The sequence below is a fragment of the Bemisia tabaci genome, chromosome 5 (genome assembly GCF_918797505.1).
Source record: "Bemisia tabaci chromosome 5, PGI_BMITA_v3".
Taxonomy (NCBI): Eukaryota; Metazoa; Arthropoda; class Insecta; order Hemiptera; family Aleyrodidae; genus Bemisia; species Bemisia tabaci.
The window spans coordinates 28,643,188-28,671,097 of record NC_092797.1 but is presented as its reverse complement, the minus strand read 5'-3'; the positions used below and the strand labels follow the sequence as shown (position 1 = coordinate 28,671,097).

Below are 27,910 nucleotides of genomic sequence, written 5' to 3'. Positions count from 1 at the left end.
CGATAGCCCCGGCGCGTAAACTTAAAGAATCATTTTAAACAAAAAAATTAGAAACATTCAGAGAAATGAAAGCAGAATCCTTTGGGAAAAACCTCGCGTTCGATACAGTTCGATTTCTATATCGAATGCGAAGTTTTTTTCTAAACAGAATTCTGCTTCTATTTCTCTGAATTTTTCCAATTTTTTCTTTAAAATGATTCTGTGGGCTCGAGCGCAGGGGCTGTCGTCCGCCTTTTGGCTAAAACTTCAAAATCTGCCGAGATATTTTACTCAATCGATGCGATACATCGCATGCCAGTTTCACCACGTCAAAGAGCTTGACGAATCACCTTAAAGAAGAGGCAAACTAGATATTAAAGCGGTAAACTGTTTTCAAACTGTTTTGAAAGAAGATTAACTCAGAAGATACACAAATAAGTGGATATAATCTTTATTCAATTTCATAACATATTTGCAGGGACGAATATTGACATTTTTCTTATCAATATTTATATTTATTGTATTGATGATTGTACATATGAGACTTCATTATACAAAAATTAAAAAAATCAGGTGCACATTGAAGCTTATTTCTTCCGTTCCATCGGAAAACCAATTTTGGTTGTTAGCAACATTTATGACAGGTCCTCTCCTCCATATCCTCTAAAAATATTATGCATAAAGTAATAAAGGGGGATACCAATAATTAGGAAACCAATTTGTAGATATGACACAGTAGGGAAGAGAATGGTAATTTGGGCTGTGGGGCTCAATGGATCATTTGAGACATTATCCCGCCTAAGAGGGATTCTTCCGTTTGCCAGCGTAGAAAGTTGGAAATACTTGTATTCTTCCAAAAAAATGGGGAAGTGACGTCATAGGCATCAGTTGTTTTTCTTTTGGAGCCACTACTTGCGGAGTCATCCAATTCGGTTGAAAACGGACGATTTTCTCAGGAAAAGTTTGTTCATATTGATAAGTACTCACTTTGGATCCTTGTGCTGTAAATTGTTTTAAAAAGTAGACTTATTTTCCTACATTTTGGTCTTTGGAAACGTAAAAAAGAATAATTTTGGAGCCTCTGCAGCATGATGTGAAAATCATAACCTTTTGGGGGCTAAATAATTCTTTTTTTGGAGGTGTAAATGAGCCACTGACCAAGGTAGGGTTTTAAGTGATTCTCTGAATTTCATTTGTTTTCTGCAGAGATCTAAAGAGGTATCATGACTAGGTCGTCTAAAGGGAGAGGGAGGTACCAAGAATTCTAAGAAAAACTCTTTTAGAAGCTATAAAGTTGCATTATGATCAAGGACTCAGCATGGAAAAATTGTTTAAACCTTCCAAAATTATTATTAAAGCCTCTAAAGGCAATTTCATAACTGTTACCAGAAAAGTGGGTTCTATTCTCCTTGTTATTCTGAATTTCTAAATATTCTTAAGCTCACTTTCATTAATCACTCCTTTCATATTAACCAAGAGTCATCATTGTTCATGTATCTATTTATTCCACGGCGCTGAACCTACCAGACCTCTATCAGACCAGCCACTGACTAACATGCCAGGGCATGCCTGACACCAGCCAAGTGTCTGGGCCGCCAACCGCAGTACATATAATACAACCACCGCTCTAGCGCTGCGGATCCATTACCCTCAAACTCCCAATCAGGCTTATATCTTTAACCGTTGAATCGCCTAAAGCAGCCCGGAACTTCACGACCAGTCTTTTTAATCATATTATATTTCTATCGTGTGTGTAACTCTTTTAGAGTGCCGCCTAGCACAAATTACATTATATTTCATTAGCAACTTCGACTTATTCTCATTGCTACCTTTCCTGCTTTTTATTCACATCGATATATATCGAATCAATATTTTTATTGACATTTATTTGGCGCAGTCGGTAGGATTCGCGAAAGGTCCCTTTGAGTGCGGTCCTTCTCCGTATTAACGGTTTACTCGCGAATCACCAAACTTTCTGGGCCGCCGCCCCGAGTTATACAAAGGACAAAACGATCCTGTTATTGTAAGTACCCTGCGATACTCTGCAGTGATTTAAATAACTTTTTGTCAAGTGACCACATTTATCCTGATCATCCTACCTTAGATTTTAGAAAAGTAAACGTCTAAAAACTGGTAAACATGGCCCAGAACAACCAAGGGGTTCTCCAACCTCCTCGCTTTAATCCACCTGTAGTAGCAGCACAGGGACAGAACTTACCGAAATTAAAGAGCATACACTTGAATACCATACCCGCATTTCATGGCGACCCCCAGCGTTTGTTAGAGTTTATAAAAATATGTGGAAAACTTCAAGAACACTTTGGAGACCGCGTTAATCCTCACAACTATCAAAACCAACTACTCATAACCAGTTTCCTAGCCAAAGTATTGGGAGATTGTAAAGTCCAGATAAGTAACGTTCCCATTGAAACCTGGGACGACTTGAAAGCCGCTTTCTTGGAAGCTTATAGTGATAAAAGAGATTCCTTTACCCTGACTCATGAATTAGCCAAAACGCGGCAGCAACCATCCGAAAATGCTTTTAACTTTCTGGCAGAATTTCGGTATCCAACTCCACCTTGTTTACATTGGAAGGTTAGGGATCCACGGCGGAGAAGCCATTCAGTGGTACCAACTTAACATGTTTTTCACTAGGGCGCGGGAGATTCGAACGCGGGACAATGACACCTGTCACCGCCTTCTTAATTGTTGATAAATTGATTGTTTTGTGAGGTTGCATCGCCGTAGGTGTTTTTCTTCCCATCGCCTTGGGTGTTTGTCTCCCAAGATTCCATTACGTAATTATTTGTGGATCTAATTTCCGTGTTTTCTTAATTGAGATTCGTTTTGATATGCGAAATGCCGTGTACTTTTCGCGAAATTCTCCGTTTAGAAACTTTACCTAAAGTAGATTATATTAAAGGATTGCAGCGGTTTGGTTTAGTATCAAAAGATGTTTTAAATCCAAAAAGCCGTAATTCTATGCAGCTCAAGCCGAAAAATGACCTTTCTGACGGGTTCGCTTGGCGCTGTAATCGCTCAGGGTGCAAGGTAGTCCGATCTCTTCGGAACGGCACGTGGTGTTCTAAATCTAAATTAACTCTCCGGGAAATAATGCTTTCAACCTACATGTGGTGCAGAAAATACACGCAACAGCTAGTTATCCACGAGACAGGAATTCGCTCCGAAGCTGTCGTTAATCGCTTCAATTTCTGTGGAGAAGTTTCCACCGAAATTGTTGGCCGGGAAAAAGTGGTTCTTGGTGGACCGGGCCGTATCGTCCAAATTGATGAGAGGATGTTTGGAAAGCGCAAGTACAATCGTGGGTCCCGGAAGAAAATCCGCCAATGGGTTTTTAGTGGGATCGAGAATGATTCTAATAAGTGTTTTCTAGTCAAAGTCGATGAAAGAGATGCGCGCACTCTTGTCGCCTTGATTAAGAAGTTCATCCTCCCTGGAACCACTATTTATATTGATTGCCGGAAAGCTTACGACAGATTGAAGGAGAAGGGCTACGAGCATCTTACCGTCAATCATTCCGTCACTTTTGTGGATGGAGAGGTCCACACAAATAAGATTGAGGGGTTGTGGCGTCACGTCAAAAGAAGTTTCCCCCAATGTCGGCGGACCAAGGATTTGCTCGACTCGTACTTGTCGGAATTCATGTGGCGACGCTTGAGAAGTGACAGACCGTGTATCTTTGAGGCATTCCTCCTCGACGCAGCTAAAGTTTACGTTCCGTACGGATAGTCTTGACTTGTGTATTTCTTGCTTTTTAGAATATAACAAAATATTTTTCCTTATAAATGTGTTTTTTTTCACCAAAATGGGGTGTGGGGTGAAAAAAGAAAATCGAGTGTTTTTAACGCCGGATGCAAGTATAATGCCTATCCAAAGAAAGGCAAAAGCCACAGCGTCTTATGCGATATCTCAAGCAATTGCTAAAGAAAATGATGAGGCAGAACGGTTTTGTGGAGTACTCTATGCATCAGATGACTCCCTAAAAGATGCCAACTACACCAGCCCTTCAACTTCAGATTCGAATTTGGATCCATTATCTCCTGTAGCTTCTTCTCCAAATGTAAGTACCTATTCCTCAGAAATTATTTTGAATCATTCCTTGTAATTTATAATGAAGAATGCATTGCGTTGTTTGGCTTTTTTGGTTAGATCGTCCTCAGATCCAGTGCTCTTACCCCCAAGCCGTAGGTCACTCCCTTCATCTTTCTGCACCTCCGACTCTTAAGCCTGATCTTCTTTTTTACCATTCACTCATCAGAATTTTTACTGAACCAGTTTGAGAAAGTCACGCGTATTTTATTTTTTGACCTCAAGAGTAGAAACGTCGAAGTGCGTGCAACCTGCCCCTGCGAAACTTGTTTCAATATTCCGGCTCCGATTACATTTGAGACCTTGGGTAGAACTAAACCAGACTCCTCGCTTGGATTTTGTTGCACCCGATGTCTGTAATACTATAATTATCTGTCAGAAGTTAAAATCAGCCCGTACTCCGAATTAATTTTTGGTTCTCCCCTTTCTAATAATGATAGACATAGGTTAGGTTCGGTAGATCTTCTAACCGTAATCTGAAACCAAAATTTTTGCGTGTGTTGCAGTTACCTACGTACCGTCTTACGTGAAGGTCGAAGATTTGAGCCACCGGTTAAGCATAGATATTTACGCTTTGAACGCAAAAAATGGCGTGTCCCCGTGGGTGGTCTGCAAAGAGGAACACCCGTTTCATTTCGATGTTTTGCAGATTTTGAATTCGTCCGTGGTCGAGGGCAATGCGGCATCAGAAACGGTGACATATTTCTATAATATTAAAAAAAATTTCATTACTGGTTGGTATGGTCAAAGAACTGCACACCAGTACGTCGCATTTTATTGTTGTTTCCCTTTGTTCAACGAGGAAGTAACCTTACAGAGACGCAAAGAATCATGTCAATCAACGAAGCCCTCCAGAAGTTTGATGCCGCCGCTCGATAGGAACCTTCTAAATTTCACTGAATGGAGCCACACGCGTTAATTGCCTTTCGTCATATATTCCAACTGGGAATGTTTGCTGAAACCGGTGAAAGCGGGCTCAAGGGCTGTGAGAAACGCCTATCAGGCACACAAATCGTACGCATTCGGATTTTTGGTGGTGAATGGCGATGAAGGATCTGAAGGCCCGCTCCGATTCAACGTCAGGCCCGACTGTGACTCTGTGTATTCCAGATGGCTCCTCGTCGAGGCGGAAAAAGTGGCGCGATTCTACGCCGTACGTCATCCCAAGTCAACGCCCACGCCCGAGGAGCAGGCGCGGTTCGAAGCGGCAACCGCGTGCTACATGTGCGGCGGTCCCTTCTGGGGGACAATGGTCAGGGGCGAAACCCGAAGGTTCGCGATCACGATCATTTGCAGCCCCCTCGCCTCAGCAACTTCTTATGTGCTTCTTGCTACAAATGTAACGTCAATTGGCGAGTACCCGATTTTTTACCAGGTTTCCATCACGGAATGCGCAGAGATAATAGCGATTCAAGCGCTTCTCGACGGTGAGATACAATTGAAACGGGACCGAAAAATCGCGAACGAGAAGAAGAGCGCGGAGCAACGGCTTAAAAATATCGACGAACATCCTGTTGGCGCCCCTGCGCCCTGAAAATATCGAACATCGAAATCGCTAAACGATTTATCGCTAGGCGCGGAAATCCTTGTTTGATCATGTTCGATAATGGCACGAATTTCGTCGGCGCGGCCAACGTATTCGCTCGGATTATGAAATCAGCTGATCCTGCCTCACAGGAATTTTTTTTGAAAAATAATATTCGGTTTGAGAATATCCCGCCCTCCAATCCTACCAGTGGAGGCCTGTGGGAAGCCGCCGTTAAGAGTATGAAATCGCATTTGAAACGAACCATCGGAAATGAGAGACTTTACGCCGCGGAATTCATAACATTGATATGTCGCATCGAAGCGATGATGAATTCGCGCCCTCTCACCCCTATGTCATCAGACCCTAATGACTTTCGCCCTCTGACGCCCGGTCATTTCCTCATTGGCCGCCCGTTGTGCTGCCCTCCGGAACCGATTTATTTCGATCAAGACATGTCTCGCCTCCGCCGTTGGAAGCTTGTGAATGGAATGTTTCAAGCAATCTGGCGGCGATGGAGCGTCGAATACATGCACACTCTCCAGCCTCGCGGCAAATGGGTCAAAGAGGCCCCGAACTTAGAAGTAGGAACTTTGGTCCTCATTAAAGATGACAATTTACCTCCCCTAGAATGGAAGCTTGGCCGCGTGTTAGATGTTTACCCTGGTAAGGACAAGCGCGTTCGAGTAGCTTCGGTGAAAACCATTTCCGGAACTTACGAGCGCCTGGTCCTAAAACTTTATCCCTTGCCTCGGCAAGAATGACCCCTAAAAGGACCCACATCTTATGTTTCAGCAGTGTTGCCCCCAGCAAGTATGAGCAACACTCCCTCCCCTTCAGCGTGGGACAAGATGAAGGAAGAGCTTCTTCGCATCCCCTCACCCCACCCTCTTGCGAGCTTAGAGGACTCAGCCTCTCACACCACCAGCCCTCCCACGACGCCCTTCCCTGATCGCCCTGTCACCCCTCCTCCAGATTTTCGGGATGTAGTCCATCCCCCTTCGCCCCCTCGACCAGGCCCTCCACCCCCCGCAACCACTTATCGGCAATTTCGCTGCATGGTCTGCGGAGAGGTCGGGCACATCACCTTCCGATGTGGCCACTTCGCGCCCCTCACCCCCCAGGAACGTTGGTCCTTAGTCAGGCGGGAAGGCAGATGCGCTAACTGCCTCAGCGCGCAACACGCCGACGGCGTTTGCGCGAGCAAAAAACGATGCGCCCAATGTGGCAGAGCGCATCACACAATGTTGCACCTCCCTGATGGGCACTTTGCTCCTTCCTCGAGCGGCCCCCACCCCCTTTCGCAATACCCGTTTGTGGAAAGGTGTAGAAACATGAAACGGCCGGCCCCCCTGTGCCAATCGCCGCCAGATCATGAGCTTTTTCGGAGACGGCGCCCGAACCGAATTCCAGCGGGGTACGAGGCCCCCTCCCCGATGCCCGGGCTTCCGCGATTCCCGCCACCCTCTCCGGCTCTCCCTCCTTACGGCCATGCACCTATGCCGCGGATGGAGGAGCCGCTAATCCCTTGCTCACCAGTCCATCCACAGTCTCCGCCACCAGCCAACCCGTGGTGGTCGGAAGACCCGCTACACGAATTTGGTTTTGAGCGGTTCTTCCCTCGGACCCCCCCCCCCCTCCGGCGCCATCCCCTCTGCCGTCAGTGTACGAGGTGGACCCGGGCACCCCCCCCCCCTCCGGAGCATTTGTGGAACCGCCACATCACCGATTGGGAGGAATTTGACCCATTCACCCCCCGACGATTTCGCCCTCCAATTCCACCACACCTAATCACTTTCAGCCCCCCTGGCTCCCCTGTCATCCAGTTAGAGCCTGAGGAAGTGGTCGAGGTCAGACCCCGTGGCCGCGGTTTTCCGGCATATGAGTCACCGCCGCCCAACCGCCCATCATACCGGCCCGGACCTTCGGACTCCCGGGAACGTCTCAGGACCCTCGCCCGCGGTAGCGAGGCCATCCGGCTGCGCGAGTCTTCCCGCGCCCGTTTCTCTTACGTCCTCATCCGGCGTGGTTAGTTTCAGCCAGCGCGTTGGCGCCAGTCCAATTTGGTCGCCCTTGTACTTTGTTTCACTGTTTGTTTTTTTTTTTTTTGCACCCCGTGTTTCTAATCGCCCTTGTAATTCATTCAATCGTAATACGCTTGCGTTTCTTAGTCGCCCTTTTTGTACCACTCATGTTTCGGCTGCGTACCGCCCCTTTGCCTCCCTTAAAAGACCTTGGTATCGCGGCCAGGAACCGAGTTTCCTCATGACTTCGCCTAAAGTGAAGTATTGTATCCTGTCTTTCAGAATGGAGCCCCTGCCACCAATAGAAGCTTGGGACCAGGAGGAGCCTCGCCCTCTCTCGCCCAGATCATCCCCGATCTGTCCATTTTGTGGCCCTTGCCACTCCCTTGGAGAGTGCCCCCAATTCATCAGGCTCTCCCCTGCCAACCGTTTATCCATTGTTCTTGGTAACGGTCTGTGTATCAATTGCTTGGCCCACCCTGCCGCCGTTCTCACACCCCCGCCCCATTTCAGATTTCTCTAAGTTCAAATTCTTAGGCCCCAAATATACAGTCCACTCAATTTATTTATATCGGAATCTGGCCCCAATATCGATTGTATCCTTCGATTTTATAGCGGCCCAAACACATCCGAAATTGAAAAATGAATTTGATACAGACGGCTCTAGCTGCGAGTTTGTTCCATCTTGATAAAAGGTTTGAACGGGCTTGGATTTAATTAAGACCAGCATTTCTGCCAGCACCAAAGGGTCTTTCATTTCTTTCTCTGTGCACGCAATTTTTCCGACAAGCGCCTTTCGTGCGAGCGTTTATCGAGCTGAACGCCGAGTTGCGACGAGCGGCAAAACACAAAAACGAAGTACAGCAGTATACGAATTTCGGAAACATCATTTTTGGGAAAACGATACAGAGTAAAAGGAACCATATTTCGTTGAAATTGGTGACGACAGAAGATAGTTTCAACAGTTGGTTAACGGTCAAACATTTAAACAAGCGACTGTACAGGGGGAGAATCTTGTGTTAGTGCAAATGCATACCGCGAGCGTTAAACTGGACACAGCGATATTTATCGGCGCCACTGTTCTAGGACCATTCGAAAACAGTTTGGTATGACTGGTATTATGGGTATTTAAAACCAAAGTTTCCGTCAATCAGACTTTGCTACGTTGATACTGATAGTAGCCTCGTTTGTATACGCGGGGAATCAGTATACGAAGCGATGAAGTTCGACGCTAAAAAATTTGATTTCAGCAACTATCCGAAAAAGTGACAGAAGGAAGGCGAGAGGGGATCCTGGCATTCCCCGAAGGAGGAGGCCAGGACACTCTCGCAGCTACCCCGAGGCGAGATACACGAGCCTTATTTCTTTGCTCCCGACTTGATTCTGCTCCGTTCCACTATCCATATTTTGATTTTTTAATATTTTTTTTGTCCCGATTTCGTTCATATATCTTTTTTCTGATTTTTGTCCATCTCTCTATCCATATTATACCGTATTTTACCGCATTTTCGGATTTCATATTTTCTTTTGCCATTCACCCCTCTTAGAGATTTTCTTTCCCCATTTGCTCATCACAAATTTGGTGTCAGGTGTGGGGTGATTAAGTATAATAATCACCCAGAGGCGAATCCGTGCCCACCTGTGCCTTAGTGCAACCGCGCCGCGATTTCTTTTCCTTGACCACTGGGGACATACAGTGAAGGGTTGGCCGAAACTGACTGAAGTGCTCCAGCTAGGACGACACCATCCCAGGAAATCGCTCTACCACCAACTAACTCTGCCAACCTGCGAGCGAGGAAAAGGGAGGAGAACGCCAAGCCGCTCGGGCAAACTCCTAGGTGCCAGACCGTTCGACCTCTACCATCAGAATGACTTACAGCCTTCGCCAGCTACTTGACTACCTAACCATCGAGTAACTAACACACATGGAACCGGATATGGCAAATGAATCGATATTAATTGTTCAATTGGTGGAGTTATTTTCAACAAAAAATACCCTCCAACCCAGACAATTAATAGAGGCTTTCGAAGACATCGTATACGCAGATACAAAGTGGATAGAGATATAGGAATTGCAAACGAGATTTCCGATTGGTATGAGGATCCCTTCCCTAGCGAGGAGCCTGTGAGAACAGAAATCGAAAGTCTGAAAATCCACTCATTTTTAACCACTCTAGTCTACGGCTTAGACGATGGTTATTTTTACCAAGACGAAGAGGAGGATTAGGACTGTCCACGAAGAAATTGCAGAACTTAGTTCTTAGAAATAATCAGATTTCGCTAAGTGATTTCAATTTTTCAACGTATAGCTCATGTGTATATAGTCGAATTCCCGTAATTTATTTCTTTATTGTAGGAATCATACAAACTTGTAACCCGGTCTCCGGACATATAATTTGAATATGCGCGGTTTGGTCCCTCCAGTCCCAGGGCACGTTGATTGGTCTCTCTCTACTGGCTGTCGGCCAGTGGGGAGAGGGCAATTGGCATTGCCTGGGGAGTGGGGGGCCCGGCCGCCATTAGTCTTTTGCCATCTCCTTAGGAGACTTCACGTAAGTTTTTTCATCATCCTTTTGAAAGGGTGGGGCTTCGGCCCCATCTAGTGTCTTTGTCCTCAATCATGTGCTTCAGGGTCCTTCCGCTATTTGAACTCTAAAAACCTACTCGTGTTCACTTTATCCACCTGTTTTCATTCTCTATCTCGTTTGAGGCTTACGGGCCCCGGCTTCAAACTTTCACAAAATAGGAGATAAAGATTTTTTCTGTCGAAGTTATGCTACGAGATGGTTCAGGATTTAGGTACTTCAATACCCGGCCAAGCCTACACGATACTCTGTACATAAACTCGCCTTATTTACTGTACCATGCGGGAAAAGTTACTTTTAATATGGCAGAAATAACGGGCAGAATTTTGCGGGGCACCCTGTGGATACCACGGCTAATCCGAGCTGAACCAGTATTACTACACGTTGCAGCCAAACTAGTGGGAGATAAGTGGACGATATTTCGGCCAGCATTCATCACCGAAAACAGCCAACTATCACCGAAAAACTGCGAACAGGAGTGGGACACGTATTTCTGCACGGAAGTCCACTTGACACCAACCAAATTGGAACCCTTGTACGATACTTATGTGTATGAACATGGGATAGTGGTGATAAATGAACACCAGATTGCAAACTCAAAAACAGCGGAGAATAGCACACTAACAAAGGTAATTGGCCCAGCAGTATGCTCGTCATCTGAAAGCGCGTTGGTGGTCATCGAAAACGACGACGGCGATGAGGCGTATTGACACGTGCCGATAATTTTGAAAAAAATAAAAAAAACTTTTCACACGTGGTATGCCAAACGATTGGAAAAGAGAATTTGGTTGAGATCTTTCGGTGGCTCCGAAATCATTATCGTTAATTTAGAGAATGAGTGCTACGATTGCCCCGCTCTCAGATATCTTGTCGATGAGCGGAGTTGTCTAATTAATCGCAACTTGTTACTCTACTTGATACTTGCTACGCGCAACGCTCTATCTTCCGAGAAAGAAGAAAATGTGATTGTTATCGACGACGACAACGACGAGCATAGCCCACGGCGCATGCCGCCTTCCGCTCCGATCAAACAACAACGGATTTACACATCGGTTCCCAAGCCTTTGGTGCACGCGACTTCGTATTGTTTGAGCCCGTCCAAATTGCTGTTGATCGGGTTGGACTAGCAGATCGTACCGGGTGAAAATTCATCTGATGAAAATCGGTACGTCCAGAAACGCAGTTGTCCTCACTCGCGACGACTGGAGTTTCATGAAATCGAAGATAACGGAGATCGACGCGTATTTCAAAGAAGGAGACAATAACGGCACTCTCATGCCGTCCGCATAGCCTGCCGGAACGCTGCAGATACTCATGACCAATCGACTCAGCTTCCATAAATGTCTCACGTTCGCTCAAAACGCCTTCTTGCAGATAATCCTTCAGGCACCGACTTGGAAAAATCTCACGCTTTTGGTGCTGATTCTGGCCGCTCACTTCAATCACTCGGACAGCATAGTGAAATATTTCTTCGTAAACAGTGACAAAGCCGTTCGAGACGACGGCGGTGACGAATCTGTACACAGAGCATCCGCAGCAGCAGCTGCTTTCATCGAATGTTCGAAGATTTTGATTGAAACCAAACTTTATTTACAAAATGTTCGATGAATGTAATTGTGAATGTAAATGTAAATTGTAATTGTAATTGTAAATGTTCGAGGTTATGGCAATAAAAACGTCGAATGGATGGGTCCTTACGGTTCCCAAACAAGGAATCATATCAATCGCCAGCAAAAATCAAGAGCCAAAGCACATCTGCGTCACAGGAGCAGTTCTCATCTCTGAAGCAAACGACTGCACCATTATGAAGAAACATCTAAAAATATACCCTGAAGAACACACCACAATAAAATTTTCTGGAGACTCTGGAACAGTAAAAATTCCCGAAATGATAAACAATACCGAATCACAAGCAGTTTCGAACACTAAACTTCACAGATCCTAACTAAACGAAAGCAAATAGAACTGAAGCACAAGAAAATGTTATGGCTCCTGGGTAAGCGTTCCAAATTAAAATTAAACAACAAAATTCTTCTCTAAAAATCCATGATAAGGCCAATCTGGGCATACGGCAGTCAGATGTGGGCCTGCGCAGCAAACTCCAATTTAAATCAAATCGAAATAACCCAAAATAAAATCTTGCGCCAAATGACTGGGGCCAGATGGTACGAGCGTAATAGTTTTCTTTGCCATTAACAGTCACGGATTTTTCTATTTTACTCCAATTAACTCTATTCAAAGTAGTTTCTGTTATCTCTATCTATCCATGTAGAAGCAGAGTATTTACATTTAGTATATAAGATACATTTAAGACTTAAAAGACCATATAGGTCTAGAGTTACATTTTGTACATCGTTATTTTGATTACACGAATAAAAAAATAAAAAAAAAACCAAACTTGACTTCACAGCTCAACCGGAACTTGCATCTCACTTAGATCAACTACTAACGAGGGAGAAGTCTGTACCGTTGGAAGAATTTATGGCAGAAATTAATAGCTTTAAAAGTTCCCCATTAATAGGAACAAACACATTAATTCAAGGAGGACTGAGTATCAGCAGTGTTATAACGACAGGCGCAATCGGATACCTAGCGTATCACATATTAGATATGCGCACGGACGCGGAAGAAAATGTAAAATCTCCGGACCGAGCGGCGTCGCCCGTCGATTTCGTCGCGACTCAAGCTCTGATGGACGACGAAATAGCTTTGAACACCGAAAAAAAAGCAGTTTCGGAGAAAAAAATCAGGGAACAGAGAATACAAAAAGTGGGAGAGCATCCGATTTCGAAAATGCTCATAGACCTGATATCGTTCGCACCGGGCTAGGACCTCTTCCGAGAGTGATAGAGCGCCTGACACTTATGATTGCAGCGGACCCAGAATTCTATGGAGCCCTGATGGATCCGGACCAGAAGAACATGACGAAAATATGGAGAGGATGGCAACTGATGATGAGGAAATTGAAGCGCGATGGAAAGAACCTCATAGACTGTGATTGGACGGATTTGAGGACCGTAATAATAAAAGATGCCTTTTACACGACATATATCAATACGGAGCTAGGGGATCCGATGAAGTCCGTATTCTGCGATCTCTGGCTAAACTTAGATCAGCCGTGTGCTACGTTGCAACCCACGGGAGGTACGTGCACGCCGTCCACCTCTGTGAATATGTCAACAGCAGGTGTTACATCACAAAAATTATCAGACGAGAACTTGGAAAGTGGGTTTCTAGCAAGTGTATTGCAACAAAATCAATCAACCGAAAAGGATAGAGTAATCTGTCAATATATTTCACATCAAGAGGGCGGTGCCCAATTAAAGTTGCTAACAGCCGGGGAGATTGGCTACAAAACGGCGAAGATTGAGATTTTTCCCTTCAATCAAATCGTAATGGAGGAACGCATGAACTGGTGGCGGACGGCGAAAATCCGAGCTCTCATTGATACAACCTAACACAACCGAACATACTATCATACAAGTAGCAAACCGTGTATGAATTTTTAAAAAAAACCGTTCTATAGCACATTTCAGAGGAAAAATAGTGCCACTCATAGGTGCGCGTTGTACCCATTAATGCGAAGCACTCATAAAGCGTAAAATTATGTGTGAAATTAAAGACAACTTAGTTAAGTTCTTAGATTATTATGTCATCCGTAATAGTAGTTTAGTAATTTAGCTGTTAGTATATAGTTCTTTTTGATTAAATAGTAAGTAGAAATTTATGGAGAAACAATTTTTTTTCTTCTCAATAAAGGAGCAAAGAGCAAGGAACCAATGGATCAATGTTATTTAGAGTACGGGGGAAAATAGATTAATAACCTCTCACATACTTCCCTCCACACGTTACTATAAACAGCGTTCTCAGCTACTCAGATTATTCGCTGCCGCAACAGTTTTTACTTGAAAGCGCCAAGCAAGGAGTAAAGTCTTCAAAATTTTCATCAGTGCTACTAATACCACATGCAAACTACATCATTCCATTTCTTCGTCAAAATGTCATGTTCAGAAAGTGCCATAATTCGCAAAATGATGGGAGAAGACGACGTAGATTGGTCAACATTTCCAGAGTGCAACGAGCCCCCCCAAAAAAACAGATAGTGTGTTTTTCAACAGTTCCCTATCGGGAAACCCCGAAAAATTAGATAATGCCGGAACAAAAAAGCGTATCTCGCTTTGCGATTCCCAACAAAGACGTCAAACATACGAAGAGTCTATTATTTATGAAGAAAACATCTGGGATATGCTAACTCCATTTGCGGGAAGTGAGGAAACCAAAAATCAAGCTTCAAATTCACCAAAGTCTATGCAACAGTCTTCACCACACACAACCATACGGGAAGAGCCACCGGTGTGGAAACAAATCAAGATAAATGTCGACAATAACAACATTAAATCTTACAGTCAGCTTCTACAGAGTCATAGGAAGAAGAGAGCGCAGGACGATACCTTCCCAGACTTTGTAAAAGCAAAGAAAGATCGAACAGAGTGTTTTGAAAAACTGAAAATACCCGAAAACTTTCTCACACCAGAACTTCGGGCTACAATCACCAAATCGGCCGAAACAGCCATCACACGAAACTTTCATCCACAACTGAAATTCCACCCGGTAGACTACAATATCACCATACTGCCTGCGTGTCCGAGTAACGTTCCAGCTCCAAAACGAAAAAGGCGCCAAGGGAAGGGAGCAAGGCAAAGAGCTCAAGAAAAACAACTAGAAAAATTAAAGGCAAAAGTAGGAGAAAAATATATTGAGGATTTTCTGTAATTAATTTTAAATTTCACGTACCGCACTAATCTCTTTCAAATTATAATTCTCATTGAATCCAATTATGGGCAGAAAATTCTTAATTCAATTCACATTGATTCTTAATCAACCTAAAAATTAAATCTGATATCATAATTATAATGTATAAATCCACAATCCAGGTATGTCAGTACTTCAACAGAGAAGTCCGAGGGATGTGGCAGATCAGGCGCGAGATATTCTGTGAGATCTGGACTCAAAGCAAGGGGAGCTCACTCTTGGCCAGAGGATTTCAGGTCACGATAGTATTGCTCAAGTTCGCGGAATTTTCGAATTTTCAATTTCCGTGCAATTGGATCGTAGTATTAAATCCTATATTGTTAATGTGGGCAGAGCTCAACGGGGATCTCCCGTACCTGACTGCAGCGTTTGCAAAATATAATAAATAATAAATATAATAAAATATAATATAATATAATGTAATATAATATAATAAATTCCTTTTTTTTGTGTTTCTCTGAAATTTAAGTAAAAAACATAGATAATCTTAGTTAAATTTGTGGCGTCCACGCCACACAGGCCACGCTCCTGAGCGTGGCTCACGAGTTGGCAACTACGCGCCCCGCCAAGCGCCGCGCGGAGCCTTTTCCCGGAAGGTTCTCGAGCCTTCCTGCATTGTTCCACCACCGCTGCGCGCTCCCGCATCTCGGCGCCTCTGGACTCTTATAGGATCCTTCTGACCCATATATATGCCACCGGCCCGACCGGCCAGAGTCAGTCTCGCATCTTTCACCTTTGCAGCTAGTTTCGTAGATTATAGTGCTGTTGTTCTTTTAGTGTTCTTTTAGTGTTCTTTTGGTGTTCGAATAAATATTCTCACACCGATCCACGCGCGTCTTATTTCCTTCGTCCCCCACACTGGTGACCCTCGACGTGATCTTGTTTCCCCCCGTTCCGTGAAATATAATGGCTACCGACGGGGACCCCCAGCCGACCAACGTCATACTCTCCGCCGACCAGTTCGCCGCCGTCCAACGTGTGACACTCCGCCCCATACCTATGCAGCCCGAGGACCCGGAGCTTTGGTTCGACTTACTAGAGCAACAGTTCGCCCTCCACAACATCACCTCGGAACGCACGAGATTTATCCACGCCAGCACACTCCTGGAGGGACGTTTCGCGCAGGAAGTGAAGGACATCATACGGAACCCGCCCGCGGACACTCCTTACACCACACTCCGACGTGAGCTTATCAGTCGTCCCTCCATCTCCGAAGCGCAGCGCATCCGTCAGCTTCTCGGCCAGGAGGACCTCAACGGCCGCTCCCCGTCACAGTTCCTGCGGCACCTCCGCTCCCTCGCCGGATCACTCAGCATCCCGGATTCCATTCTGCGGAATTTATGGCTCCAGCGTCTCCCGCCACAGACACAGGCCATCCTCCAAGGGCATAAAAATCAGCCACTTGACGAGCTCGCCAGCATCGCAGATGGCATCATGGACGTGTTCCCGCAGCCATCCGTCCCCGCAGTGCACGCCTGTTCCAGCACGCCACGCGCCACTTCTACTACCAGTCAACTCGCCGACATCGACGAACTCCAACGAAAGCTCGAAGCATTGATGACCTACTGCAAGCACATTTGCCAGTCACGGCCCCGCCACCGCTCGCCGTGCAGAGACCTATCTCCGCACCGCGGTTACCGCGACGACACACCACGCCACCGCTACCGGGACGACGACACGCCGCGCGGCTATTATCCTGCCCGCGACTACTACCAACCACGTGAGTACTCCCGCGGCGCATCTCCGTCCAGGGACCGCTACCGAGACCAGCCCTCCGAGCGTCCACCCAACCGCTACCGCTCGCCACCCAGACCTCGACGCCCCCTCCTCGAGCCGAAAGATGGGGCCTGTTTCTACCACACAAACTTCGGCGATGATGCTCGCAACTGCACCCAGCCCTGCAATTACCAGTTAAACTCCACCGGCAGCCGTTAAGGGCGGCGACCGACTGCCCCCCGCTCTCCAGCCGCCTTTGCGTCGTCGATCGAACAACGCAGCACCGCTTCCTCGTTGACACTGGTTCCGACGTCTGTTGTTTTCCACGCCGACTTCTCAAAGGGAAATTCACCCCCTCCTCCTACGAACTCAACGCAGCCAACAATTCTAGCATTCGCACTTATGGCCTCCTGCCATTCACGCTTAACCTGGGCCTTCGCCGCGATTTGACCTGGCGATTCATAATCGCCGACGTCGCGATGCCCATCATCGGTTCCGATTTTCTCGCACACTACAACCTGTTGGTAGACTGCCGTAATCACCGCCTCGTAGACGCGCTGACCAGTCTCCAAATTTCGGGCTTATCCGCAAACATAAACCAACTCAGTGTCAAAACGCTCAGTCAAGATCTCAACAACGAATACGAAATACTTCTGGCAGAATTTCCTGAACTCACTCGCCCCGCAGGGACGCCACGCGAGATCCGCCACTCGACGCAGCACTTCATCCGGACCAAACCTGGCCCGCCGGTGTCCTGCCGCCCACGGCGCCTCGATCCTGAGAGGCTCAACATCGCCAAACAAGAGTTCGACATTATGGTCCGTGACGGTACGGCTCGCCGCTCTGACAGTCCCTGGTCGTCCCCCCTCCACCTCGTCCCCAAGAAAGAAAAAGGCAGCTGGCGGCCCTGCGGCGACTACCGCGCCCTCAACGCACGCACTATCCCGGACCGCTACCCTGTCCGCCACATCCACGACTTCTCCAACAACCTTCGAGGCTGCACCGTTTTCTCCAAGATTGACCTCGTCAAGGCATATACTCAAATCCCCGTCTATCCACCGGACATCAAGAAAACAGCCATCACCACGCCGTTCGGCCTCTTTGAGTTCCCGTACATGACATTCGGTCTCCGCAACGCCGGTCAGACCTTCCAGCGCTTCATGGACGGAGTCCTCTCGGACCTGGATTTTTGCTTCCCGTATATTGACGACATCTTGGTTTTCTCCCGCAACCACGCCGAGCACAAAAAACACCTCCGTATCCTGTTCCGACGTTTGGCCGAGTACGGAATCCTCGTCAACATCAAAAAGTGCGTGTTCGGCGCCGCCTCAGTCTCCTTCCTAGGCTACCAGGTCTCCGCCGAAGGCATCCAGGCCCTCCCAGACCGTATCAAGGCCCTACAGGACTACCCACCTCCAGCAACCGCACGTGGCTTACGCCGCTTCCTCGGAATGATCAATTTCTATCGCCGTTTTCTTCCCAAGGCGGCCGAGTACCAGGCACCACTTAGCTCCGCACTAGCCGGCCTACGCGGCAATCAGCCCATCAACTGGACCCCGGACTTACAAGAAACTTTCAACAGTCATTTCTCAAACATGCTTAACTCTCAATGGGCAAAAATCAGCACGAGTGTACAAAATTCCCGCGTTATCTCCGCAGCAGTTTACATAGCAACGTAAATTTATTTCATGCAAGTGCGAGTAGATTTCATCATTCGGTTAGTAAAAAAGTTTTTTTTAAATTGTGGAAATTGAGGAGTTAGGGGGAAAAACGGCCTGAGTCGGCTCAGGCCATTTTTCCGGGGAATGTTTTTTCTAACTCAGCATATTCTCATTAGTATGTGTACAAAACTTCACTACCGTACATCGAAAACTGAGCAAGGTACGGTATATATTGTACGCGCGGGTCGACCATAACCTTAAAAAACAAAGACAAGTTGTTTATGTTTAACTCTGGAACACTCACAGTTGCAAGTAGCTTTCATAAGACCTCAAAAATATAGGGGCGACTTGAGCTACTTATATGAGTTTTCGATGGGAGTAACATCGGATAAGGCGCAAGGGCGGTGGTGGTTATGGAAGGCAAATGGCCACGCAAGGTAACAAGAAGAAACCTAACTGCAGCCTTCACACGGGGGCACCTTTCATATTTTTTTAAAGATCGGGGAATGTCGAAAGCTTGAATCTGATCCAATTTGACGGATCCTCAAACGCATCCCTACCTTCAAGAAAGAAATTCATGAGAATCGGCCAAATAGATCTCTAGATCTCACTGGAATAAGACATTGCTTCTCTCTTAATTATAAATAACCAAATGATAGATCAGAGGGGTTACTCGTATATTATTTGGCTCAAAACACTCTCACACAAATTTTTTTCCTTTGTGAACTTTTCAGGATACAAGAGAAATGCGATAATGTTTTGCCAAGTCTGTTGCCACCTTATGAATATTGTTTCATTTCAACAATATAACATCCTTATTGATACAAATAATGGCTTGGAATTTTGGCCTGATGCTCTTGACAGAAGTAGAAAGCGTTTAGCACTAAAAGCTAGAAATCTGTGCATTTGACCCCAAGTCGGTTTTTTTGCTCTAAGTATGTACTAAAAGATTTGAATTTTCTCCTTTAGACACATTTTGCCGTATTTCATCACATTTGTTATTAAAGATTATAAAAATTGTCATCACTCCATTTGTGCTTGGTCTACTGATACGATTGAATTGTGATTATTACAGATAGGTAGAGATAATTTTAAAGATAGTGTTCAAGAGTTGTGAATATTTAAGATGATTACATAAATCAATGTTGCTTCACAAATCAGTTTGCTTTCCAATTGCTCCTAACACTGATTAAATCTCTTAATACATTTTTTGTTTGTTGGAGATGTAGAGCATTAAAAATCAAAATATGTGGATTCTGTTTAAGATAAACCAATCATATCCCTCTGCTAATTCAGATACCATGGCTGTTACACAACCGAGCAGATGAGAGGGGTACAGCTACTTGCAACTGAGTCTTTTACGGTAGTGCGATAAAGATTTAAAGTACATGTTTCCACTTTCGCTCTCTGTGAATGAAACATGGATATTATTATGGATGAATTATTATTATGAACTTCAGAACAACGCATCAATAAACTACTTGACAAGTGCTAGCTGCTTTAATGTAAAACAGCTTTTATACACCAAAAAATAGTAATGAAAGGAATGGAATTAGACCTCATCACGTTTGTAAAATAAAAAATCTTAGTTTTTACATTTAGAATAGTATCAGGACATGCTCTCCTTTGGGATGGTACAGAATTCACTTAGCCCTGAATAGAATTTAGTGTATGTTTTTCATTTTAATTTTTTAACTGCTTACCTTGTTACAATAGATGAACGCAAAAACAATTTTCTGGGCAGACTTAGAACAAAAGTTGCAATTTCAAATTGGGAGAGTGAATATCTGCAGAACAGGGGGACTTGGATGACAGCAAGGTCCAAGGTATTGAAATGCCTTCAAAAATTAAATTACATAAATTTTTGTAGGACTCCGAACATGTGAAATTGTTTCAGGAGATACATTGTTTTTTCTCTCAAAGTTTCAAGTTCGAGAGAAAAGGATTCTTTGTATTGAGAGGTATTTTTATTTTTAGTTGCAACAATGTTGTGCAAATAACAATTCCAACTCATACATCTGTTCAGAGGTAAACATTAAGAGGACCTCTTTGCAGAAAACTGGGAAAAAACTAGTTACCAGAATGGGCACAGGAACTTTAAGATTCAGGCTTCTAATGATTGTCTTCCTCCACACTCTTGGATTGCTTTTTCCGTTTTGCAGCTTCATGTAACTGTCTAAGGACTTTGGTTTCATAGTCAGAGTCTAAAACTATAGAATCAGAAGTATTTTTTCTCTCCTCCTGAAAAAAATAAAGCGATTAGACAAGAAAAAAAAGAAAAAAAATCCAATTGAAAAAGTTGAAGAAAACTGAGAGGATTTTAGAAAGGTAAAAAGACTACTGCATAGCCACTTTGAGAAACTAAAAATACATTTTTGCCCTAAATTTAAAACTGACGCCAGGGCAAACAATTTCTGAATGCCTAGTTGACCAGATACATATGTTTCTTTAGAGGTGACTTTCTTTCTTTGATTTAAATTTACTTCACCAAAGTTGAGAAATTGGGCAAAAACTGCTAAAAATGCACTTTTTGTATAATTTGACAACTTGGGAAAACTATAGTCAAATTTAAAATTGATTTTGGCGAGAAAAAGTATGATAAATTCCCTTTATTAACAACGTTCTACATTTTCTAACACCAAAATTACAATTTGTCTTAGTTAGTAGATACGATAAATGGACAAAAAAGACAGTTTTGCAACATTGGCAACTTTTCCTCTCCGCGCACTCCCCCTAATTTTCAAAGGGGGCTAAAATTTTGCCTAGGCGTCAGGGACACCTACCACAACATCTGTGCAGAGTTTGGATTAAATCCAAAGGAGAGCCAAAATTGGCATTTTTGGAACAACCTCTCAAATATTGAAAGATTGTTAAATGAATTTGCCTACATACCTTTTTTCACAAGTATTGATGAGCAGATTTTGCAATGCAATAAGGAATATCTATATGAAATAGGACAGGAAAAGGCGGGGACAAGGCCAGAAAACACGATAATTTACAAAACAGGGGACGTTTCAACCAGTCTCCCAGTCATCAACCGTTAAAAAATAAAAAATGAAAAAAAATAAAAGCTAAAAAACAATGTGACCCGCCCCTGGTCATGGCAGTCACAAGATTTAAAAAATAACAAGTAGAAACTGATACATTAAATGAGCAAATCATTAAAGAGCACAAAAACCCCAGTGCAAGATATAGATAAATGTACACTATGGCAGCCTGAGAACATAGATATAAAATAGGACAGGAAGGAATATCTACTGTTTCATTTTCAAATCGCAACGTAAATGTCAAATATAGCAAAACGATCCAAAAATGTAATTTTACTTTTGATGAGAGATTGATTTAAAATGCTCAAAATATGAATTTTCAGACTCTGAGCTTAAGAGTTTGAGTCTGATGTACAACTGCCTTAAAGCTCCTGCGGACTGATTATTGAAATTAATAGACAACGCAATAGACAAAGGAGACAAAGGGAGAATGGTTCAGTTCTATCAATTGAGATGAGTGGTTCTTCCAGACTAAGGCGGGAAACGATGGACTAACTGTGGGGTCTCCTGTCAGTTGCCCATAGTTAGCCTATTGCTTACCTCCTTTGTCCATTGCAACCAATTGCCTTAACCATTAGGATTACTTCATTTTCTCTTCGTCCTCCATGTCTTTAGCTTTGTTTATCAATTTCAATGATCAGCCCAATAGAGAGACACGAATAGATTCATTTAAATTTATTCTTTGAAAAATTTACATGAAGGATATTTCTTTAATTATAAAAGTAGATGAAGAATGTAAATACATACCTTATCAGTAAAAGTCCTGTTTGGCTGTGAAGGGAAAAGGGGGAAAGTCCGATTACTATTACCATTGCACATGGATGGAAATAAACTAGATGATTTAGATATGGACTGTGTTGAGCTGCTTTTTTTACTGCTTTGGCTTGAGATGCCAGACATGGATGGAAAGAGATTGGATGAATTTGAAGGTAGGTTGTCAAAACTGACATTTGAATTTGATGATGTAGAGAAAAGACCACTTGAAGAGTCACCACATGATTTCTCAAAACTAATATTCTCACTAGGGTTAAAATTCGTCGACTCTCTTGGTTGAGGATTCGGATTCCCTTCTAGCCAAGAGACCTTCAAAGGATTTGTTGGTAACCCTTTCTCAAATTGCTCTGCTTTGATCTGAAATAGGAACAGAAATGCCAAACTGGTGAAGATTTGAGGGTTGACAAATTAGGTCATCTCAAAAAAAAAATATGTTGATTTCAAACCTTGAAAGGTTTTAAACCTTCATATTAAGCCTCTAAAATCAAAATTTACAGATGCAATAGGAATAGTTTAGGGTCTTTACACATAGTTCATTATTTAAAATAAAAATTAAGAGCATGAATGTACAATCCTGGGAAATATCAAGTTTTCCTTCTCATCAAAAATGAAAGAATTTTAAAAAAAATATCTTCAATTGGACGGAGTTAAACTGAAAGGAACCAAGCCACATCGGGATCGAACCGAGAAAAAGAGGCTTAAAGTTTAGCTCCTGCACAAGACTCAATGTAAAAGTTAAACTTCAAGTTCAATTTCTGCAAAATTTGCTCCAACAAAAACTTTGAATTTTTGGCGATAGATAGTAGAGCAGTGGTTGAGTTCAAAACCACTCATAACTTAATTTTTTCCAAAATGTGGGTTGGTTCCTTTCTGCTTAACTCAGTCCAATTCTTCTATGAAATACAGACTGCAAGAGGAGAACTAAACGCTGAGTAAAAATAAGGCAGGTTTTGATTTGATCACAGCACAAGTTGAGGGGAAATTAATAATGGGGCCAAAATGAATGAAAATAGGAGGTTAATAAATAAATTATGTTGACGATATCGAAGCAAGTGCTGGAAAAGATGAAAGGGTGCATTTACAGCAAGTGAATTTTGAAAATTAGTAGGAGGTCTCTACTATTTTTTTTTTTTTTTTTTTGAAAAGGTGTGTACAAAAATGCCCGTTCCTTTGTGTCATAAAAAATCTGCTCATAAGGAAATGAAAATCCTGCTGCAACAATCAAATCACCTCATTGATACAATTGGTGTTGATTTTAATGCTGATTTTCTTTGCATTCTGATCAATTGTCTTAATGGTTGGTTATTTACAAGTCATCTGTTCTGAAGTTTTTAGAGTTTGCATTAATTTTTCCAAACAAGTATAAACTGAAGAAAAAAAAAAAAAAACGGACAATAAGAAAAGAACTTACAGCAGAACTGGATTTGGCGAATTCAAGAAGTGCACTACCTTTTTTCTTCATCGATACTACTAAAACGGAAACTTCTCCATACTGAAACAGAGAGCAAAATGCATGAAAGAGAACTGTAAACTAGAAATAAAACAAGATAGTGAAAGTCAAAAAATAAAAGAAAGACTTAAAGAGGGAGGATTGATGTTTTAGCTTATAGAAAACCATTGAATACACAGCAAAATCAGACAGTGTTGGAGATTTTAAAGTGATAGATCATTGTTTATCATTTACAACAGTTGATGCCGGTGGGGAGGCGTGAATGATCAATTATCAATATTTCCCAATTTGTAGCTATGATAAAGAATCGATTATGAAGATGTTAGTTGTAAACACACTGTTTATCAATCCTTTTTCATGGGTTTGAATGGCAGATCAATTGATAAATCGTAAAGCACATCACGCCACTGGTATAAGCAAGTTGTACAAAAAAAAAGGGCGAAAGAAGAGTAACTCAAGCACAATGATGAAAGTTCACAACTTTTATAAACAAAAAAAAAAGTATAAAAGATTTCTCAATGGAGCTATCAAAAGCCAGCAAACCAAAGACTTAGCGACACATGCAGGAGAGAGCATTGCCAACCTGCATTGCTGAATTGACCACTAGACAAGGTGCGAATTAAAGCATTATAATATATGTTTTTACATCAAAGTTTCAAATACAACACGATTTGGACAAAGAATATTACTGAGAGTATATTATTAGAAAGATATTAAAATTTTTCAATGCATAGTTTTAGACTTCCTGCTCATAGAAAAAACAATAATCTACTTAAGTTAAATAGCACACTAAACATTACCATGACAGTCTTTGCAGTACGAAAATACTACAACCTCAATCTCGGCGCATCAGCTTAGCTATTGCACGTTATTTACTTTTTGAAAAACACGTTTTGAGGAAGAGGCACTTCTTGATTGAGAAGCTTGTTAAAACCATTGTAGTGCGCAATTTGATTTTTGGATTTGAATCGACTCCTGTGTTTCTTACCGGCTGGAAATTAAAATTTTTCGTGACCAATGCTGAATAAAAACGTTAATATGTCGGTTTGGATTTAATATTAGTTATTTTAATCGCACGAATCATGTTTTACAAGAAATTTTAAAGAGGAACTTACATCAGAATGCTTAAATTCATACCCTGTCTGAAGGTCCATTGCAATAGACATATCATATCTCACACACACTTGTTCTTTTGAAATTTGTATGCTTTCACACAAAATTATATGAGAAACAGTTGTCAGCATTATATAAGCTTCAATTTTAATGATAAGAGTCTTTCATAAAATATTCAGAGAATAAAAGTCACTTGTCACTGTGACGACTGGTTGTACCTAGAAGGTTTCTCAAAAAGTCAGCCTTACCTTTGAGAAAATTTTCAATAACTTCTCGTAATCGTAGCCACCATTTTCAGATTCATGTTTGTCAACATGCCACTTGACTTTTAGGCGATATCTAGCTGGGTTTTCATTATACTCAGTTGCTCTATTGGCAGTTTCTAACTCCACTTGCTTTTGAACAAACGCTATTTCTTCAGCCAACTGTTTTGACCCCTCTTCTTGTAAACGTTTGATTTCAGCCTGTGAAAGAGATGAAATTGAAAATGATAGTCTTCCATTCATATAATTCTTTGGTACAGAGAAAGACTAGAAATTACAGCATGATTTAGAAGTTTACATGATAAGATTACTTTGAAATTTTTGTAAGACTTTTTGCAGGATATTTTTTGTTATGATTTAAAGGGCCAGCAAAAAGAAAAGAAGAAGAAATGGGGGCACTGAAATTATTGCATTCTTTCATTCCTCCCAAATATTTTTCTTAAGAGGTTTTTCTATCAATGCTCATGGTTCATAGAAGCAAAAAAAAAGAAGAAGTACAGTTCATTTCAATATTTACTATGTATTTCTGAAAATCAAAAAAGGGTCTGCCATCTCATAGAGACATTTCAAGCACGTTCAAACTCGTTTTGTCCACTCTTCATGATGCAAGTCATTTTGCAGAGACATTAAGAATCATATCCTATATTTTTTTAAAATACAGTACTAGGAAACTAGGAAATCCAAACCTGGAGTTTTTCTTCATCTGTTCTTAGATCATACGCTTTGTATCCACTTGCTTTGAGATTGGCTTCTTTTTCACGCGCTTCTAGGTCTTCTTTTAATTTCTTTCTTTTAGAATCAAGCTCTTGGGTGCGCAGTTTCGCGGCAGCTTTTGCATTCAACACTCTGTCATATGCAGCCTGAAATCATTTAGCAGAAAAAAATTATACTTTTGACCTGAATGTTGTCCGAGGAGAAATGGGAAACCAGTCTACGGATACCTATCTTGATGAAACTCAGTGGCGTGTGGTCCTGGTAGGGAAAACAAGCACTGCTCGCCTTGAGTTTTCAGAGGGGCAGTTCGCACGGAGTCAAAGCGACACACCGCTTGAATGCAGCTCGCTTCTCTTGGCTCCTGATTGCACCGTACTACTCTCTCATTTCCTCTTTCCACTGAGGTGGAGATTACTTCAAATTCCATGACATGGATCTACATGGTTCTGAAAGATGCAGTCTCAATCCTGATTTAAATGCCAAGAGGTGGTACTTTTGGAAACTTCTATGATTCAAAACACATGTAATGCTCCAGGACTGGGACTTCTAAATCAATACCCTTGATAAGTGGGAAATTGGGAGACACAGTTAAGCAGCCCCTCCTCTGATGATCAAAAATAAAAACGTGACAAAGCAAGGAATAAGACCATATTTTATCTAACCATTTCATAAGATTTTTTCCCTGAAATTGAATAAAAAAATATTGCAGTAGATTTAAGCGTAACAATATTCCAGAAAGTTTTCATGGAGAGGGAGCTACTGTAGACTCCTCCCCAGATGGCGTTCGCTACAGCTTGCCATATCACTAAACCCAAAGAATACCACTAGGGAAACTGGGGAAAGATTTATTGCGGTAAACAAGGCTGAGTTGATATTTTAAAACTGTAGATTTCCTGGTGGTCTATGATTCTAGTAATAGAAAGATATCTTTAGCAAAACATGAAAGTAAAGAATATATATGTAAAATAGCATACAAAAAGACTTACCCGAGCTGATTCATCTAACAAGAGCTCTAGAGCCTTTGACAAGTTATGAAAAAGTTTCGCAGCCTCAGGATTGTCAGGATTCTTATCAGGATGACATTTCAGAGCCTTCTTGCGATATGCTTTCTTTATCTGTAAAAAAAAAAAAAAAATACAAGTGAGCAAAGGAAAAGAGAGAAGAAATAATATAGGTAACTGTGTGCCTCAGCATTTCTTCAAACTACTGAAGGGGTTGGTGAAAAATGGATACAGTGAAATCATCTTGAAGTATTTGAAAATAAAAAATGTTTACCGGAGGTTTTATTTCTAGAGAGAGTTTAAATTAAAATTACGTCCTTCCAATGCTTTGAACTTCCAGGGAAATTCAAATGAAAGGGAAAGAAAAGTGGTAAGTAAGTTAAGGGATGTTCAAATGAAGGAAAAATGAACAGACTAGTGAGGAGATACATCCGCAGTTTAAAAAGCCACTAGTGACACTAAAGAGCAACTAATAAAAGGAGTTCTCCATCAAAATGACTAGAGATTTTGTGTATCTTGGTCGGCCTCCTAGGGTATAGTGGTTGTAGCCCTGGCCCTCCCACTAAGAGGTCTTGGGTTTGATTCTGGGCCAGGTGACCGTAGTTTGATGGTCTCAGGCAATGGTTACCTAGGGCTGGGGTAATAAGCATGGGATTAGCCGACAGAATACTTAAAAATGGTTAAAGAAAAAAATCTTTGTACAGCATGCGCTTTTTCTCACATCCGTAATTGAGAGCTGAACTATAGGTGTAAGAACCTTAGGACAGAATCACCCTCTATTAAAAGATATGACTACCCAACATGTTTTAATTGCCATTTCAACTGCATTCTTACTGCCGGGAAAGTGTAACAAATGAACGTATTATTTTCTGACCTCTTGAGTTGTAGCGGATTGCAGCACCTCCAATATGCCATACACATCCAAATCCATGGTGAGTGAAATAAATTTCGGGAAAGTTAACTGATAAAAACTCCAATGAAGCTCGGTGAATAAGTTGACAACTTTGGAATTAGTGGTTGAGCTGGAAAATAAACACTAGAAGATAAAATCTTTACAAAAATTACCTATCCTAACTGATCCATGAACCTAACCATATTCCTAACGTCTTTTTCTTTTTCTTTCATGACCTAACCTA

General features: G+C 42.5%; 2 protein-coding genes across 4 annotated transcripts; one reads left to right on the top strand and one right to left on the bottom strand.

Annotated features, from left to right (window-relative positions):
* Nucleotides 1-416: 416 nt before the first annotated feature.
* LOC109037870 (dnaJ homolog subfamily C member 17) lies at nucleotides 417-27,910 on the bottom strand. 3 transcript variants are annotated; one of them, XM_019052722.2, is made up of 8 exons: nucleotides 27,649-27,910; nucleotides 26,760-26,888; nucleotides 25,746-25,919; nucleotides 25,045-25,260; nucleotides 23,645-23,725; nucleotides 22,207-22,590; nucleotides 20,491-20,653; nucleotides 417-980 (listed from the first exon to the last, which is right to left on the bottom strand). In XM_019052722.2, the coding sequence occupies exons 1-7, from the start codon at nucleotides 27,703-27,705 to the stop codon at nucleotides 20,525-20,527; spliced, it is 1,170 nt and encodes a 389-aa protein (XP_018908267.2). In that variant the 5' UTR covers nucleotides 27,706-27,910; the 3' UTR covers nucleotides 417-980; nucleotides 20,491-20,524. The 3 variants fall into 3 exon arrangements, with proteins under 3 accessions (XP_018908267.2, XP_072156607.1, XP_018908266.2); XM_072300506.1 differs by having other exon boundaries at nucleotides 417-642; XM_019052721.2 differs by lacking the exon at nucleotides 417-980 and having other exon boundaries at nucleotides 19,262-20,653.
* On the top strand, nucleotides 2,839-3,729 carry LOC140224642 (uncharacterized). Its single transcript, XM_072300687.1, has one exon. It carries the CDS (start codon nucleotides 2,839-2,841, stop codon nucleotides 3,727-3,729), a length of 891 nt encoding a protein of 296 aa, XP_072156788.1.

Coding starts and splice junctions, on each gene's coding strand:
- LOC140224642 (XM_072300687.1), top strand. CDS start 2,839: ATGCCGTGTACTTTTCGCGAAATTCTCCGTTTAGAAACTTTACCTAAA.
- LOC109037870 (XM_019052722.2), bottom strand. CDS start 27,705: ATGGATTTGGATGTGTATGGCATATTGGAGGTGCTGCAATCCGCTACA. Junction 25,261..25,745: donor CAGATGAAGAAAAACTCCAG/GTTTGGATTTCC, acceptor TCTCTTTCACAG/GCTGAAATCAAACGTTTACA. Junction 20,654..22,206: donor ACAGGACTTTTACTGATAAG/GTATGTATTTAC, acceptor TATTTTTTTCAG/GAGGAGAGAAAAAATACTTC.